We start from the raw sequence: 15,569 nt of genomic DNA on the forward strand, positions 1-15,569 counted from the left end.
ACACACACACAGCTGAAGCTTTGTTGTGGAAACTATCGATTGTTTTGAACCCCGAACAATCAGTGACAGTATCTGTGACATCACATGCGGCTTCGTGTGATTATTATGTCATTGTTGGACATTTCTGGACCAGATTTCCCGATGACCTGCTGGCAGCCGGTGATTTGTCTCCCAGCTGTGGAAAAGTTTGTTCAGCCGGAGTTTAGTGTTCGTTTTTTTCTTCTCTCTCTCCCTTTACACATCTGCAATGTTAATTTGTCATGTTACATGTAAGCAACGCAAAATTACAGATTAATGACCTCATGCACCCTGTAGACGTGATGACGTGCGCCTTGAGAGTGTCGATAGGGAGGTTTAGTGAAGGTGAGGCAATGTGTTACCATGGTTTTCAAGATAGCGGACTGCCTTAGAGTAAGAAGATGTATGTGTGTAAAGGTGGTGCAGGATATGGACTGGGGAAGTGAGAAATCCGTGCTGCGATGATGTTTTCCAGTGACCCTGAAACCCGCAGAGTGGAGAGAGAAAATAGCTGGACAGTGAGACAGTGGTGAGGAGTGAGTTCAAGGAGGGGTTCAATCCCAATGCGGGATTAGATCAGAGATGCTTTTTAATAATAATAAAAATAATAATGAAAAAAAAAAGATATCCGTCATGAAAATCAGCCAAAATGTCTGCTTAAGCGAAAGCTAGGTGGAACGGTAAAGACCAAAGGTCAAGTCAAAACACCAGACAGATGGAGAAGAGAAAGAGAGTTTTGAGCAAGGTGAAATAATACAGATGGTTGTCATGGGTGATTTTTTTTTTACAGATGGGTGACTGTAAGAATGAAAGTGAAGGTTTCCAGGAGGTAAATAGAGGGAGTTGGTCATGGAGTGATGCAGTAGAAGGTGTGTGTATTTTTTATATATTTTTTTTAAACTTTAGCTCCCCTGCTGGCAGAAGCCGGTATTTTCAGGACTACATCAACGTGTGTTTTTGCATTAAATCAAACAATCCATATGTAAACAAAAAAAAATTTGTGGCTGTAAAAAAAAAAAAAAAAAAAAAAGTCAGAGGCTTGGATTTGATCAGTGACACTTGCACAAGTTCCCCATATGAATTTTATTGGTTAACACATGGGACTATTTCAAACATTTTAATGGTCGTAAAAGACAATTTCTTTTGATAAATAATAAAAAGAACAACCTTAGATTGTTCTTTGGAGTTAATAAATCCATCAGGGTTCATTAGCGACATGAGGAACTGTTTACCATCTGCAGGTTCTGCCACCAGTTCAGCCTCTTCCAGTGCTTTTAGGTTAGCCGAGCATAACATGTTCCCTTTGGCTCACAGTTTGTTGGATGCTTTGTTGGCTTACACACAATTCTGCTGTAACAGAGAAAATTGTGGACAGGGCTTGGGCAAAGAAGAGAAAATGTTCTATTTTAATTCAATTAGAAGCTTTTCGTGGAAAATAAAAGAACAACAAAGTTTGTTAATGTCCAGTTTTTGATTTTTTTATATTTTTTTTGTGCTAGATCCAACTATTTGGCAGCTTACTGTACAAATCCAAAATTTTGTTAAAACCCTGACAAGAAACAGCATTTTGTTGCTACGGAGCTGGAGAAAAGCTCCTTATGCCGAACCTTGAAACTTGACTTTAAATCATCATCAACGTGAGTCACTGAAGTAAAACATGAGTCACGATAAACACCAACCGGATTAAACAGGACAAATGAACGAAGGTCTCGGTGGAAATGTCCTCAGCCTGTTGAACTCTTGCTTGGACCAGGAACCGTTTCTGTTTATGACGCAAAGACCACAGGAGGCTGATCAACTGCTCTGTTCTGGACTTTCCCAGAAACACCATCCCATCTGAGTGAGACAGCTCAATCTACGTCCACTCATGCGCAGTCAGGAATAATATTTGAATTTATATGTGCATCCAAGACACACAGAGAGAAGAAAAGACAAAAAGCTGGATCACTGAAGACGGACTTGGCGTTGGTTTTATGGACATCTGCCGGGCTTGTGCGGTTTGGGAAAACGCAGGAGTGTGTTTGTCGCTGGGATGACTCAGATCTCCAAACAGTCTGCTGAGGGCCACAGATCTGAGCGGCGCTGCGGCGTTGTGTTTATCCCTGTGCATCGTGTTCCCAATTCCACAAAAACATCAGCAGTTTGTGCTGATTTATGGAAACTGAGACAAACGGCGATGGATGTGATGTTTCATCCTTCTCTGGTCAAAGTTACAGTGCAGCAAACCTGCATCCATTCCGGGTTTGCTGTGTTTTTAAACACTCCTTCTGCAACAGGTCAGAATCCAAACTGACAAAAAACTCAACAGGGATATAATAATCTGTCCCTCAGCAACTGACTTATTAAATTATTTCATCATATCTTCGCCTTCCTAAATCAACAGCCTGTCATTCTTTTGCCAAATGTGATTTTGGAAAAAAAAATCTTCAGCCCTTTCTTTTCAAAAGATGTTTTTGGCAAAAAGTGACTTAAGCCATTATTTTTAGGAAGGTGACAATAATTGAAGAGCTGTGAGGAAACTAGACCAAATATGCTTTTAAAAGAATTAAAAAACTATCAGTTAGGTAAGAGATAAGTGGATCTCCACCAACAAGAGCATAAAATAAAAGTAGGAACTCACAAATGGGGAAACGTTAATTCATCTCAAGTTCAGGGCTTGTGTTGCAAACTCGAGTGATGACATGCGGTGGTTGTAAATTTTCTTTACTTTCCTTTTTCTGAAAATACAAAACAACATTCATAAATCCGACGTGCGTCACACTATGGCAGCCATGTTCTACTGAGTTTACGCTCTTCAACACAGAAACTTAGCTTAGATGTCTTGACTGAGATAACCTCCGTTATTAATACAGCAACGTACATTTTGTCTTATGAAACTTTACAACTTCGTGTCACAAACATACAATGCCTGTTGGTAATTTTTTACTACTTCGGCTTACCTGAAAATACAAAACAACATTCATAAATCCAACGTGTGTCACACTATGGCTGCTACGTTCTACTGAGCTTACGCTCTTCAACACAGAAACTTAGGACCCAAGGCTGCCCTAAGCGCCTGTTAAAAACTGATCCCTTTCTAAACTCATTTCACTCTCAGCCAGAATAGTTACAAACATTTATATGAACGTTCAGCTTAACATGGACAATGCAACACAGTGCTTTTTAATAGCAAAACAAAACAAAAATATTCATAGGAAAGAGAATAGAATCGTATTTTAATGGAGGGCGCGTAGGGGGGCTCCTTGATCTACAACAACTGATCCCCCACACCTGCAACTGCAACGATCAGGGAAATCACTAAAAACCTGAGAACTGCATTTTAGACTCCTCAGGCCCCACTGAGTATGGTCATTGAGTGGACCATGATCGTTTCTGTACAGGACGGCATCCTACAGTAAAATGTGAGGCCATCATGTATGAAAGCTGAATAATCCCAAACACAGAAGTAGATTTTTTTTTTTTAAATAAAACACTTTCATTGTTTTTTAATATCTTTTAATAAATAGAAAAATGGACGTAGAGTCTCACCCACGTGCACACACACACACACACACACACACACACAAAACGGATCAAACAGCTCATGGTGTTTTTAAAATCTGCTCTTTAGAAAGATAGACGCAGGCACTTTACCCAACTTATGTATCAAAGGGAACAACACATTTGAAGAGTGAAGGGGTGCACAGTCATGCACGTGAGTTCATAAAAATTCAGTAAACAACATATATGTGTAGTTTATTTTTTTTTTCCTCATTAAAGTTAATAATATCAATACTAGAAAAAAACAACAACAACAAAAAACAAACACCCACAACCAGAGAGCCGAGAGGAGAAACGACCTGCGGGACGGCTCGAGTCCCAAAAGATTTCCACGCAAACCGACGGGGGTCCTGAACGCCGACGTGACGGCAGGTAAAGTAACAGGAAGTTAAGGTGAGGTGAGGGGAGGGGAGCTGGTGAGCAAGAAGGAAATGTTTCCAGAGTCAGAGTTCGTGATGCTGAAGCATTTCCGTGTTTCGCATAACTTCCACACTCAGGGCAGAGGCTGACATTTTTAGCAAAGTCACAAACGGTTTCCGCCGACCCGACACTGCACAAAAAAAAGAAAAGAAAAGAAAAAAGGTCCAGTTTCTGTAACAGAGGTTAACATAGGAGTGAGAGAGGTGCAAAAAGAGAAATTCACTTAAATAATTCAGGTTATATTCTGACACACGCCATATAAATACGAGAAACTCTGAGGATCAAACTTACTTTAAGAACAAAGTTTAAACTTTTTTTTCCTTTTTCTTTTAGGTTATCTGAATGTGTTTCTGCTTAGTTTGAAGTCAAATATCTTTATTTTCACATTAACTGTGTCTCTGTGTATGAGTTCACATGCATGATTTCTGCAAATGTCGCAAAGCATTTCTTTGCATGTAAACAGTTTCTTCTGCTGTGAAAATATATTATTTCTTTGTAACCTTATTCCTATTCCTTTTACTATATATTTTTCCTGTGTATATTTCGTTTGATCTTATTAGTTTAGGATCAAACAAAATAAAATAAATATATAGCAACCTTTTTTTAACACTCAGAATATGCAGATAAAGCAAACGCAAGAAAAAAAACTAACAAAAAACAAAACAAAAAACAAAACAACCATAATTGACATACTAGTTGTACACACTAGGTGGCAGCAGAGTTTCTGGATCACTGGAGTCTTACAGAGCTTTCTTAAGGTTCATATCCCTTGACTCTTAAAATCTGTATTTTATATAGATTTTATATTATATATCAACATCAACTGCATAATCTGAAGTGGAATAAAAAGAGTACAGTGCAGATTTTGAAACCCCTCGGTAAAATTCAGTTGTAATAATTGTCTTCAAAGTCACCAAATTAATAAATAAAGTCCGCCTGTATACAGTTAACTTCCAGTAGAAAGGCGGCTGATGAGACTGACTCTGTTTGACCCGCTGAATTGTTTGACCTACTGCGAAAAGCTATGCGAGTAAAGACCGCACCTTACTCTAAGTGCCAAGTTCCCACTGTAACAGATGTCGGTGGTGGCAGCATGATGCTATGGGTTTGCTGTTCTTCAATCTGGACTGGGGAGGATAATTTGCAAAGAGGAACTCAGTTTGTAGATGTGAAGAGATACACCCTGAGCTGCGACCTTGGGATTCCACAAAGTATTCATTCAGGGGGGACTGAATTTAGATACATGCCACACTTTTCAGACTTTTACATTTACCGCCATGCCCCCTTTAAAACCACACATTTTTCTTCCACTTCGCTGCACTATTTTGTGTTGGACTATGACATAAAATATATCTGAGATCGTCTTGGTAACACTTTATTTGACGTGGTGTGCATAAGACTGTCACGAACACGAAGGAGTCTTCGTGAACGTTTACGACTGTTGTCATGAAGTGTCATTCGGTAAATAATGAGACTCTAAATGCAAAGTCGCATTGAAACTTGCATTAAAAGTCGATTAAAATGATCAACTTTGTATTAACATGGCGACATTTATGAAAACCCATTCATGTTCATAACAGGTGTTATGTCATGTTTATGACGGCGTCATGTCAGTCTGATGCACCCCGTCAATTAAAGTGTTACCAACATCTTTACGGGGAAGCTTTGCAAGACTCCAAATGTCTCCTAATCTGTGCCTGAAAAAAAAACTCAACTACAAAAAAAAAACAAAAAAAAAAACAGTTTGATAAGGAAACAACACAAATTCATATCAAATCTCAAACTTCCAGTTAACACACACAGGACTGAAGAGAGGTCTTTCAACACATCTCTCTGCGACCCTTTAAACTTTGGTTGTTTCGGAAGTGAACTCCTGTGTCGCTGAACTCCTGCTGAGAGCTTAAACCACTTGTATCATCTGTGTTGCTGGTCTGTGAGAGATATTCAGGAAGGCAAGGTGAAGGGGAACAGCAGAGGAAGACCTTGTAGGCGGAGCCACACGTAGGGGGAAAAAAAAAAAAGAAAGAAGAAAAACCCAGTCCCAGGAAGTTTAGCAGGAGAAAAATTCAAAGATCAGTTGCTGTCACATCAGAGTCATCTCCGAGTCGGGCTCCTCCGTGTTCGGGTCGCCCCCGCCGCTGGCGCAGGGCCACTCGGCCTCCGTCACTTTGAGGTCTGCACCGTCTCCTGCAGAGAAAGGCGGGAACGCGCTGAAGGCAACGGCATCATCACGGGCTGGATTCCACTGAGGCGCCACGGCAGGAGGCCCAGGAAGTTGTCCTGGTGGCGAGTGTCCAGCGTCAGGCTGAGCACCCGCTGAGGGTTCTGGGTGCTGCGGTTCCGTGTTGAGGGAGTAGTAGAAGGTGGAGGCGGAGGTGGGAGAGGGAGGGTCACTGTGCTCCTGGGGAGACAAAGGAGAGCGGGACAGGAAGTGAGAGGGTGGAGAGGAGGCTGGGAATGATGGATGTGCTGATTAATGGACCACACCGATGGATGGTTCTGTGGATGGATGGATGAATGAATGGATGGATGGATGGATGAGCTTGTGATGGGAAAGAAGAAAAGCACAAGACAACAGGCGTAAAGAGGTTTTTTTTTTTATAAACTTAGAGATAAGAATCTAAATCAAATCTGAGCCAAAAATCAGGAAATTTGTTCCATTTAAAGAAATGTTTTCCTGAATTTCATCTCCTTTTGTCCATAAATCTAAAGATGTGTCAAGATCATTAAAAACTAATACTTTTTTGCAGTAATGTAATCTCATACTGAATATTTAGATTCATAATTAAACATTAAAACATTTAATGAATAACTGTTTTTTAACAAACTCATAACATTAATTCTAAAACTATATATGTTAAGACTTCTGTTAAACGACAATTTTGTTTTGTAAATTCCTACTAACTAGATTTTGTATGAAATACTAAATAAAAATTCCCGACTCCCAGTTCCTGCGGGGAGGACATATCTTGAACACAGAGCAGAAGCTGGTGTCTCCTAGCCACTCTGCAAAATGGGAAAGACAAGACAACAGTGCAATCCAGTGATGGAGTTCATAAGTTAGGTAATAGCCATAGAAAACACAGTAATAAATAATAATTCCTTAAGAATGATTTTTTTGAAAGTACTAGCGATAAGTGAAATAATCTCCCTGTGGAACTAAGACTTTTTCCATCAATATTAAGGTCTTATTGACTTAAAAACAAGCTCTTATTTCTTGTAACTTTTAGATTAGTTTTGTCGTATTTCAAGTGTCAAGATGTGTTCACTTGAATCTAGACAAAAGAAAATACTGTGTTTTTGGATTTTTCTAAGCTTTCCAGTGTGAGATTATCCTACTGCAAGGATTAATTTATCTGTTTGGTTTTTTTTTTTTATCTGTCTGCACAAAGACGTGCCTTCGAATTTGTCCTCATCTTTAACTATTTTGCTTTGCAACTCAAGTCACTACCACATTTAACTTCCCTCTGGGAATTATTATCGAATTTAACTTATACAAACACTCTGAGATGGTCTCACGGCACATGACGGGCTCTGAGATGTAACGTTCATGCAGGTCCACGTACGAACGAGCGATGCTGCTGTTGCCGGGGAAGAGGAAAGGATGATGCAGCGGTTGCTAAGGAAGCTGAGAGGCAGCGGGGGCTTGGTGATAAAGACGATGAGCAGCAGTGGGAGGGAACAGGAAGCAGGCGGCGGGGCTCATTTGGGGAAAGTTATTGTGTCACTGTCACACCTCACTCTCTAGAAAACACACACACACACACACACACACACATGTACACATGTACAACAGGAAGGAGAAACAGAAAGACAACATGGCAGAGGGTTAGCAGAAAGAAAGTAACGGCTTGGTTTTAGGAGGTCGTCTGCAAGTCGGGAAGTCTGGAAACGTTACTCAGAGAGACGAGGAAACAGTTCAGAAACAGATCACAGGTCCAAATGTACAAAATATTTTAAGAAAAAAAAAAAAAAAAAGGAGAACATGACCGTGTTGTTAACCTTTCATAAGCTGGAGTTGTGAAATACAGATATGTTCGACCACAATCCACATTTTCACTTTGTAATGGTCCATCTCAGACACCTCTGGGCCCAGAGAAGTCGGCCTTATGTTGAGGCTTACAAGAAATGCTTTTCTAGTAAGAACTGAATAAATTTCAGTCAGTATGTTGCATTATTGTACTTTATTACACACAACTCAATTTACAGACTAATGAGTTGTCTTATATGTGCTGGTTAGCGGGTCTGTAGAAACATATTTACCGAGACAAACGTTGATATGTTTCATTTAAGTGAAAAACCTAACTTGACCTAAATTCTAACTGTGAGGTTAAAGGTCAACTCCAGTTCATCCGGCTGCGGCGCTCTTGTTTTCAATCCGCACATTTAAAAGTAAGAACTCATGTCAAGCTGGACCCGTCTGGCGGAGCGTGGGGCTAAATGCCCGTTAGCGGGGAAGCAGTGATGGATGGTGGGGGCGGTGGGAGGTTAAAGGTTGGGTTTGAGGTGGGAGGGACACATACGTGCGGGGTTCCCCACTGCAGAACGGAGTATACCTCTGTATACACGGGCTGGAGAGCCGTCGCACCTGACGGATCTGGAAACAACAGTTTACAGCTGGACTCAGTAACGGAGAGGCAGAGAGCTCCTTTCCAACACAACCCACCTCAAACTGCCTCGCGGTGGTCGGATTCTGATCTGTGGATCCTAAACCACATTATGCTGCACTTGAAAAACACAGACAGTGTGGCCTTGTGTACAGAAATGCACAAGTAGTATAGAAAAAAACAACAACACATTTTATCAACCACATTTGTAGGAACAAGTTAAGCCATTTCCTAAATTTAAAAGCACAGAGGTCAGTTTGTGGTGGATCGAGTGGTCGAGTTTTGGTCGATTTGTGTGGTCGAGTTAGGAAAGAAACTCTGTAGAGACAGAAAAAGAAGAAACTTCACAAGCTGTGAACGTGTGTGTGTGTGTGTGTGTGTGTGTGTGTGTGTGTGTGTGTGTGTGTGTGTGTGTGTACGTTTTGTAAATATGGCCTACTGGCCGCCTCACGCTCAGTGTTTGAACTAATAAATCAGAGTTGAAGCGTTCCTTTCGCCGATGCACTTACTTGTAACCGCCACATGGTGGCACCACTTTGCTGGCTCATAAAAGTCAGAAGTGATGCACATTAGTATAGACTGCTGCGACCACTGTCTGTTCGCACTGCACCCACATTTAAGGAGGTTCCTGCACAGCTTCAGCTGACGAGATACGCACCGTGTTGGCTGAGCGCCCGGGCCCGCGCTGGGCAACAATCGCCCCGGAGACGGCCTTGATCCAGCTGTGCATGTCCTCTGGACTGTCAGCCTGAAAGACACAGACCCACAGAGTTGATTCAGCTTATTCCAGTGATATTGTGAACTCATATTGTAGTGATTTAAATAAATCCATCAGGCGGTTCTGAGGAAAGTTGCTGAAGTGAGTCTCGTCCAGATGTCCCAGATGAATTCGGCCAGTGTCACCTGTATGAAGAAGGTTCTGGAGTTGGTGACCATCTCGAAGAGGTTGTCTCGCATCATCAGCTCGCTGCAGAACACAGAACGGAGCAGCTTTTGAACACCGAGGCCTAAACAAAGCTCTGATGGCTTCAGGTGCTAACTGACCTCTGTTTGCATTCCTGGACTTTATGAATCTCCTTCAGCGGGATAACTCTCAGTGCCTCCCGGTCCTGACAAAGAAGGAAATATGTCTCATAATCAGGGTTTCAAACTTAAGACTTTTTAAGACCTTTTTTTTTAAATAACACCTTGAATTAAATTTAAGAGCAAAAAAAAAACTATAAATATAGGAGATGGTTGGAGAATCCTGCTGTATTAAAGTAAAGCATAGCAAAAACAGTGAGACTCTTGGGGTCTCACTCCTAGACACAGAAAAGTTAGCTAGCGGGCTGGCAAGGGTGTATTAGCAGCCAGTCAACGCTAGCATAAGCCGCCTCGAGTCACAGAATGCAGTGAAGATGTCTGACAGAAAACTCCCAGGAGAGAAAAAAGAAACATAGAATATACGAGATTCTATGAGGATAGTCATGCAACAAAATTTAAGACATTTTAAAGCCTTAATTTTAGATACATGAATTTAAGACATTTTAAGGATGAACGGCCACCCTCTGTAAATGACGGAAAACTTTCCAAGGAAGGATTCCTGCACCAGCTAAAAGGAATTTCTTTGTTTCAAGCTACTCTACGTCATCTAGTTCCACTTGGGCAATGATTTTAGTTTGTACATGTGCAAAGCTGGTAGAGACGAAGCCCAAAAAGACTTCCTGCTGTCACTGTGGAGAACAAAAACTCAGCTCTGTTTTTCCAAATCTTTTTTTTTAACACCAGTGCTGATTTTATCAATCAGATTACCTGATCTCAGCTGCCTCTACAAATTAACACACAGCCTGAGGGCACACACCCTGGGTGTGTGCACATGTGCTCCGACAGGTCCTGGTTGGGATGTCATTCGCTTAATTTGTCCACACACCGATCTTACGGGGAGGAATTTAGAGCGCGTGCCACTGCGTGTAGAGACAAACATCCCACCAATTCAAGGCAAAATGAGCTTTGAATTTAGCTAGCTAAGGTGTTTTGGCTAGTGTTAGCTAGCTAAAACACCTAGCTAAGCCCAGAAAAGGTTCTCAAGACACGACATATATACAAAGATACACGGTTTCTGTTTGATACGAAGGCAAAGAGCTGCCAGACCTGCTGCTGAAGGAAAATACTCTAAATTTCTTAATTTAAGATCAACATTTTCTCCGGTCTGCAGCTGAATAACAGCCGTCTGGTTCCAGCTTGATGTCAAACACACACCACCTCATCCCATTTTCTCACCAGGTCGGATTTGTAGTAGCTGAGCGCATTTTCATCCAAGATGAAGTACCTCCTCTTCCAGTTCCTCATCTGAAAAAAAAAGTGAAAAAAAAAATACAGAACATCAACACTAGTTTATCATCTGTTTCGTCATGGAAGTCGAAGAAGGTGTGTATCCGTCTGCTCTCACCACAGCTCCCTGTTTAACGCAGTATCCCGCCTTTATGAAAGACTGGTCCTGCGCTCCTCTGGACAGGAAGTACGGCAGCTGGTTCTGAGCCCGCTTCCCTCGGTCCGACCCGTTCTGGCCTTCGCTCTGCTCCTACAACAAACACCCACATGTTCAGGATTCATCTCAACCTGGCGTAACGTTAAGGTTCTGTTTAAGACAGAAGGGGAAAACAAAAAAACATCTTGCCGTCCCCGCAGCATCACAGAGCTGCTCCAGTGCCTCACTGTGGACAGGCGGTTCTTTTTAATGTATGATTCATTCTTCCTTCTCCAAAATGCGCATAGGTTCAAAAAGTTCAAGTTTTGACTCAGAGCTCCACAGAACAGAATCCTAAAACTTATCTGGTCTATTTATACAGAAGTGAGGAAACTGGAGCGGACATTACAGGTTCTGTCGGGTCTCTAGTGGTGTACATATTGCAGTTCAGGCATTCAGTACGCTACTGTTCCTTTAACTTTAAACCTGCAAACTTGTATATCTACTACTGTTTAGGACATTTGCTAGCAAACAAGTCCAGGTATTTCAGGTGTTTTCTTTGACCTCGCTTAGTTGAATTCAATGCATCTGTGAGCTTTTTGCATTCACAAAAAGTGTGGTGTTATGACGAATTTTATTATCAATTCATTTAAATTTGAGACTGCAGTATTCGATTAGAGTAGGATTAAGTGTTAAATTTTGAGAAAATCCTTGCCATAATTCTATTATTGAACTAGTTAAATCGGCTCTTTTGCAGGTTCCTTGTTGTAATGAGCATAATTTGTAGAACAGTGTTGACTAAAATTTAGGAGTTGTATTTTTGAAATATGAAAAATTGCTTCAATTTAAGTTGAAAATTATCTAGGGAAAAACTGGCATTGTGATTTAATACTGAGCACAAAAAAAAATCAGACTGCAGATGGAGTGAGAGAAAAAATAGGCTCAATTGATGCAACGATAACCATTTTTAATTAGTGTTAGCTCACTTTTCAGAATAATTTTTTGGTAGTTTTCTGGAACTTACGGGAGCCATAACAAATTGCAAAAATAGAAAGACGTAAGCCTACCCTTCTTAATACAACTGCAGTTGTCCATCAATGTGGGGAAGTTTATAGATGTAAAGTAAGTCCAGTTTTAATGAATTATTTCATAATATTTTTCTGTATACGTATTCAAAAATCACAAAAAACATAATGAATGAAAAAGAAAAAGACCAAACAGAAATCACAAATGTACTCATCTTCTCCATTTTGAATACACCATACACGATTTTGAATCAGTCCTCTATTGTAGATGTTTGGAGTTTACACCATTTTCTGGTAATGGCTTTTTTTTTTTTTCTTAAGTAGATCCAGTTTTGATAAGTAAAATTAATTTGCAAAAGAAAAGCTCCGCTTTTACTCTTGGGTCATTTTTCCCAGCAGTTGTGAAGCCCAGTAGGTCTTAATGAGACACAAACAGTCGAGGCAGCAGAGCTGTTGTGTTCTGGGTGAAACGCACAGCCGCATACCTGCAGAGACAAGACTAGACCTGCTGCTGATAGACAACGGCTCCGACTGGGGGGAGCGTTACCTGCGTGGCTGTGATGATTGGAACGCCACCTATGATCTCCGTTTTGTAAGAGACCTGCTTCATAGCGCCGAGGGCTTCCTGCGGGGTCTCCACATAGGCGGCCTGGCTCTCTCCAGACTTTGGCACCTGAAACGCAACGAGACAGAAACGCCTCAGACCCGACTCGGGAGATCAGAACCGAGCCGTGGAGCCGAGCTAGGTTTTATTAGCCTTCCAGACATTAAAAAAAAAAAAGTAAAAGCAGTAAAATTACAACGGGGTGAGGTTTGTTGAGTCACCCATTCGTCATCTTTCGGTCCGCCTGCAGCAGCAGTTTCTAACGGAGCTGAAATATTGTTAATACGTTTTATTGATATTATTATTGCGCATACTTGACCAACTATCTGTAACATGCACTCATATGTGAAATGTGTGTTTCAATTAGGTTTTTTTGTCAGATTAGAAGTACTTTTCAAAACTAAATCAGGAAATAAAAGATTAAAAATATTCTTTCCTAATTTGATGTGATATTCTAGTTCTAGAATTACCTGTTTCCAGTGAAAAGTCATCACAATTAAGGCTTGAAAATGTCGTTTAAATGCAGGGGGAGCTTTAATTCTGGATGATGTTAACGACTTCCTTCTCTAGATGTGTTTTGAGGAGGGAAAACAACTTGAGATTTAGAATTTTGTACAAAATGTGAGCCAAAGTTACTTACCGCTTAGAAAAGTCACCATTAAATTAAATCTAACTTTGTAGACTTAGAATCATACAGGTCTAAAAACAAAACAAACTATCATTTATATTAGAGATGCAGAGACCCGATGTTAATATCCGCATTGGTACCCGATCTGCAAGGGCAGATCTATTCAGTCTAGTTCTATGCTCTGTGCTCTAAACTTATTTTACATTATACTCAGAAATCCTAATTGCGTTTTCTGAACCATTTGAAAGAAGGTTTGTTTCAGTTTATTTTCTACATGTTTCACCAATGCAGTCAACCTGTTGTTTTTAATCGGTTTCAGTTCCCCTATTATTTAATTTACATTGGCTGTTATCCTCCTAACAGCACTGGTTGAACAAATTAAAGTTGCTTTTACGTGTTTGGTGTATTTAAGTGTGCTGTACTGCATCACACAAATTTGTATTTCAGTATAATTACGTCTGTTTAAAAACAGACATGTTTTAAGTCAATTCAGCGCAGTTTTTTTCCCCTCGTCAGCCGATATTAAATCTCAGATATCAGTATCGGAAGTGAAGAAAATGGATCGGTGCATCCCTGATTTATTTAAATATTCTTGTTCTCCAAATAGTGTAGTTTTGGAGTCGACTTATCCTAGATTTGTGGAGTTAATTTACCTCAAAGGAAGTTTGGAATCGACCCTTCCCCTCTTTCTCTTTTCTTTTATTTACCAGTTTAGGATGTTATTTGTCTCAAGGTTTTGTCTCTCGCCCTCCAGACGATTTTTGCAGACATTCTAAAATCCCTACAGTTAAAAGATAGTTTTGACGCAGAAGCTTTTCTAATTGACCCTGCGGCTTCGAAGCCGGAGGATGATTTGGAAAGCGCATCGGCCTGTGAAGCCCCACAACTTTCCGACGAGGCTCTGAGGAAAGCGCATCGAGCTTCATCGGTCCGGTCTGATGGCTAATTTTCCATCTGCTGTGGCCCGAGGTCGAGTGCAGAGCAGAGTGTGGGATGCCTGCGACGTGAAACAGGGTCAACTATGGATCCATCTGTGTCCAACCCCATTTGTGCGTGTATCTGTGTGCGCGAGTCTCACTGTGATCTTGGTGGCATTGTTCAGAACGCTGATCCATTCCACCAAATCCTGCTGGTCATTGGCCTGCAGGTAGAACTTCCTCATGCCTGCATTTATAACTGCGGAGAGATAAAAAAACAAACAAACAAACAAACAAACAAACAAAAAACAGAGGACGACATGTAAATGCTCCCGCTTATCACCAGACCCGATAAAAACGGAGACAAATCCGCTCCGCCGCATGGAGATCTAAAAATATCCGCTTGTTTCTGGTTTCTCAGAGCCAGAGAGGATGCACGTCTCGGAGTTAACATCCCATCTAGATGCAAACACATGCGCACATGTCCGCACACAACGGTTCGGTCATTGTCATTGCACGGTTTCCTCCTATTGAGTGACAAAGAGCTGCTGTTCCACGCGGCAGGAAAAACAAGTAGCGCGGGACAAAAGGGAGGAAGTAAACTCAAGAGATGAGGAAAAAGGGGGAGGGAGGGAGAGGAAGAGACGAAGGAGGGCGGAAGAAGTGGAGAGATGAGGAAGGAGGGAAGGAAGGAAACAAGGGACTGGAAGGGGAGTGGAGGCAAAACTTCGGCACAAAGACGGAGCGAGTTCAGGGAGATAAACGGAGGGAGGAAACAACAAACTCACCAAAGCAGAACTCTGCCTTCGGCCTGAGCTTGGTAGCATCGCTGACCTGAAGACAAGAGGACAGTAAACGTCACAGAGGACACAAGAAAGCCTAAAAACCCTAAAAATCACCCAGTGGAACGCAACTAACTCCAAAGTTACTGAAAAATGACCCATAATCTGTTCTGGAGCCTGAGGCTTTCCCTGAAACATCTCCTCCTAAAACCAGCTTGGAATAACTACGGATTGCTTGGAAAATTCGACAACCTTTCTGTAACTTCTGGTTGTAGTGTGGCCAAAAAGACTGAAATTCTTGCTCTGGAAACACAGGTGATTTCTAAAAGATTTCCTTGTTTTCGGTAAAATAAAGATGCGACGCGTCGCCGTTTGAGCGAGGACTGACCTTGGAGATGTATGTGAGTTTGAGAAAGCCCACATTATCCGCACCTTTAGGCAGGTTCTGAAAGAAAAATGACACATTCAGGATGTGATCAAACTGATCCTGCTGAGTCGTAACAGGGCTCAGATTACAAGGGACGAAATCGATAAAGAACAATTCAAGATTCCCGTCGTGCCTCGATATTTCTTCGTCTTTGT

General features: G+C 41.3%; 1 protein-coding gene and 1 long non-coding RNA gene across 8 annotated transcripts in view; both read right to left on the reverse strand.

Moving 5' to 3' along the window:
• Positions 1 to 621: 621 nt before the first annotated feature.
• LOC103147053 (uncharacterized) lies at positions 622 to 3,540 on the reverse strand. 2 transcript variants are annotated; one of them, XR_001663810.1, is made up of 3 exons: positions 2,639 to 3,540; positions 1,698 to 2,285; positions 622 to 1,368 (listed from the first exon to the last, which is right to left on the reverse strand). It is a non-coding gene; the product is annotated as an uncharacterized LOC103147053 (long non-coding RNA). The 2 variants fall into 2 exon arrangements; XR_477219.2 differs by lacking the exon at positions 622 to 1,368 and having other exon boundaries at positions 1,478 to 2,285.
• A 535-nt stretch (positions 3,541 to 4,075) lies between these two features.
• The window catches only part of plekha1b (pleckstrin homology domain containing, family A (phosphoinositide binding specific) member 1b), a 17,368-nt gene continuing 5,874 nt past the window's right edge, over positions 4,076 to 15,569 (reverse strand). For 2 of the 6 annotated variants that reach the window (XM_007565205.2, XM_007565207.2), the window contains exons 3-12: positions 15,376 to 15,432; positions 14,994 to 15,039; positions 14,367 to 14,464; positions 12,604 to 12,729; positions 11,014 to 11,145; positions 10,845 to 10,913; positions 9,630 to 9,694; positions 9,489 to 9,552; positions 9,244 to 9,333; positions 4,076 to 6,379 (exon numbers count right to left, since the gene is read on the reverse strand). In XM_007565205.2, coding sequence (XP_007565267.1) covers positions 6,062 to 6,379; positions 9,244 to 9,333; positions 9,489 to 9,552; positions 9,630 to 9,694; positions 10,845 to 10,913; positions 11,014 to 11,145; positions 12,604 to 12,729; positions 14,367 to 14,464; positions 14,994 to 15,039; positions 15,376 to 15,432 — 1,065 coding nt within the window. In that variant the 3' untranslated portion in view covers positions 4,076 to 6,061. Of the gene's footprint in view, positions 6,380 to 7,544; positions 7,723 to 8,501; positions 8,576 to 9,243; positions 9,334 to 9,488; positions 9,553 to 9,629; positions 9,695 to 10,844; positions 10,914 to 11,013; positions 11,146 to 12,603; positions 12,730 to 14,366; positions 14,465 to 14,993; positions 15,040 to 15,375; positions 15,433 to 15,569 lie in introns of all 6 variants that reach the window. The other 4 variants (XR_001663809.1, XM_016678066.1, XM_007565210.2 and 1 more) reach the window with 4 other exon arrangements.

This window comes from Poecilia formosa, unplaced genomic scaffold, assembly GCF_000485575.1.
Source record: "Poecilia formosa unplaced genomic scaffold, Poecilia_formosa-5.1.2 Scaffold173, whole genome shotgun sequence".
Classification (NCBI taxonomy): domain Eukaryota; kingdom Metazoa; phylum Chordata; class Actinopteri; order Cyprinodontiformes; family Poeciliidae; genus Poecilia; species Poecilia formosa.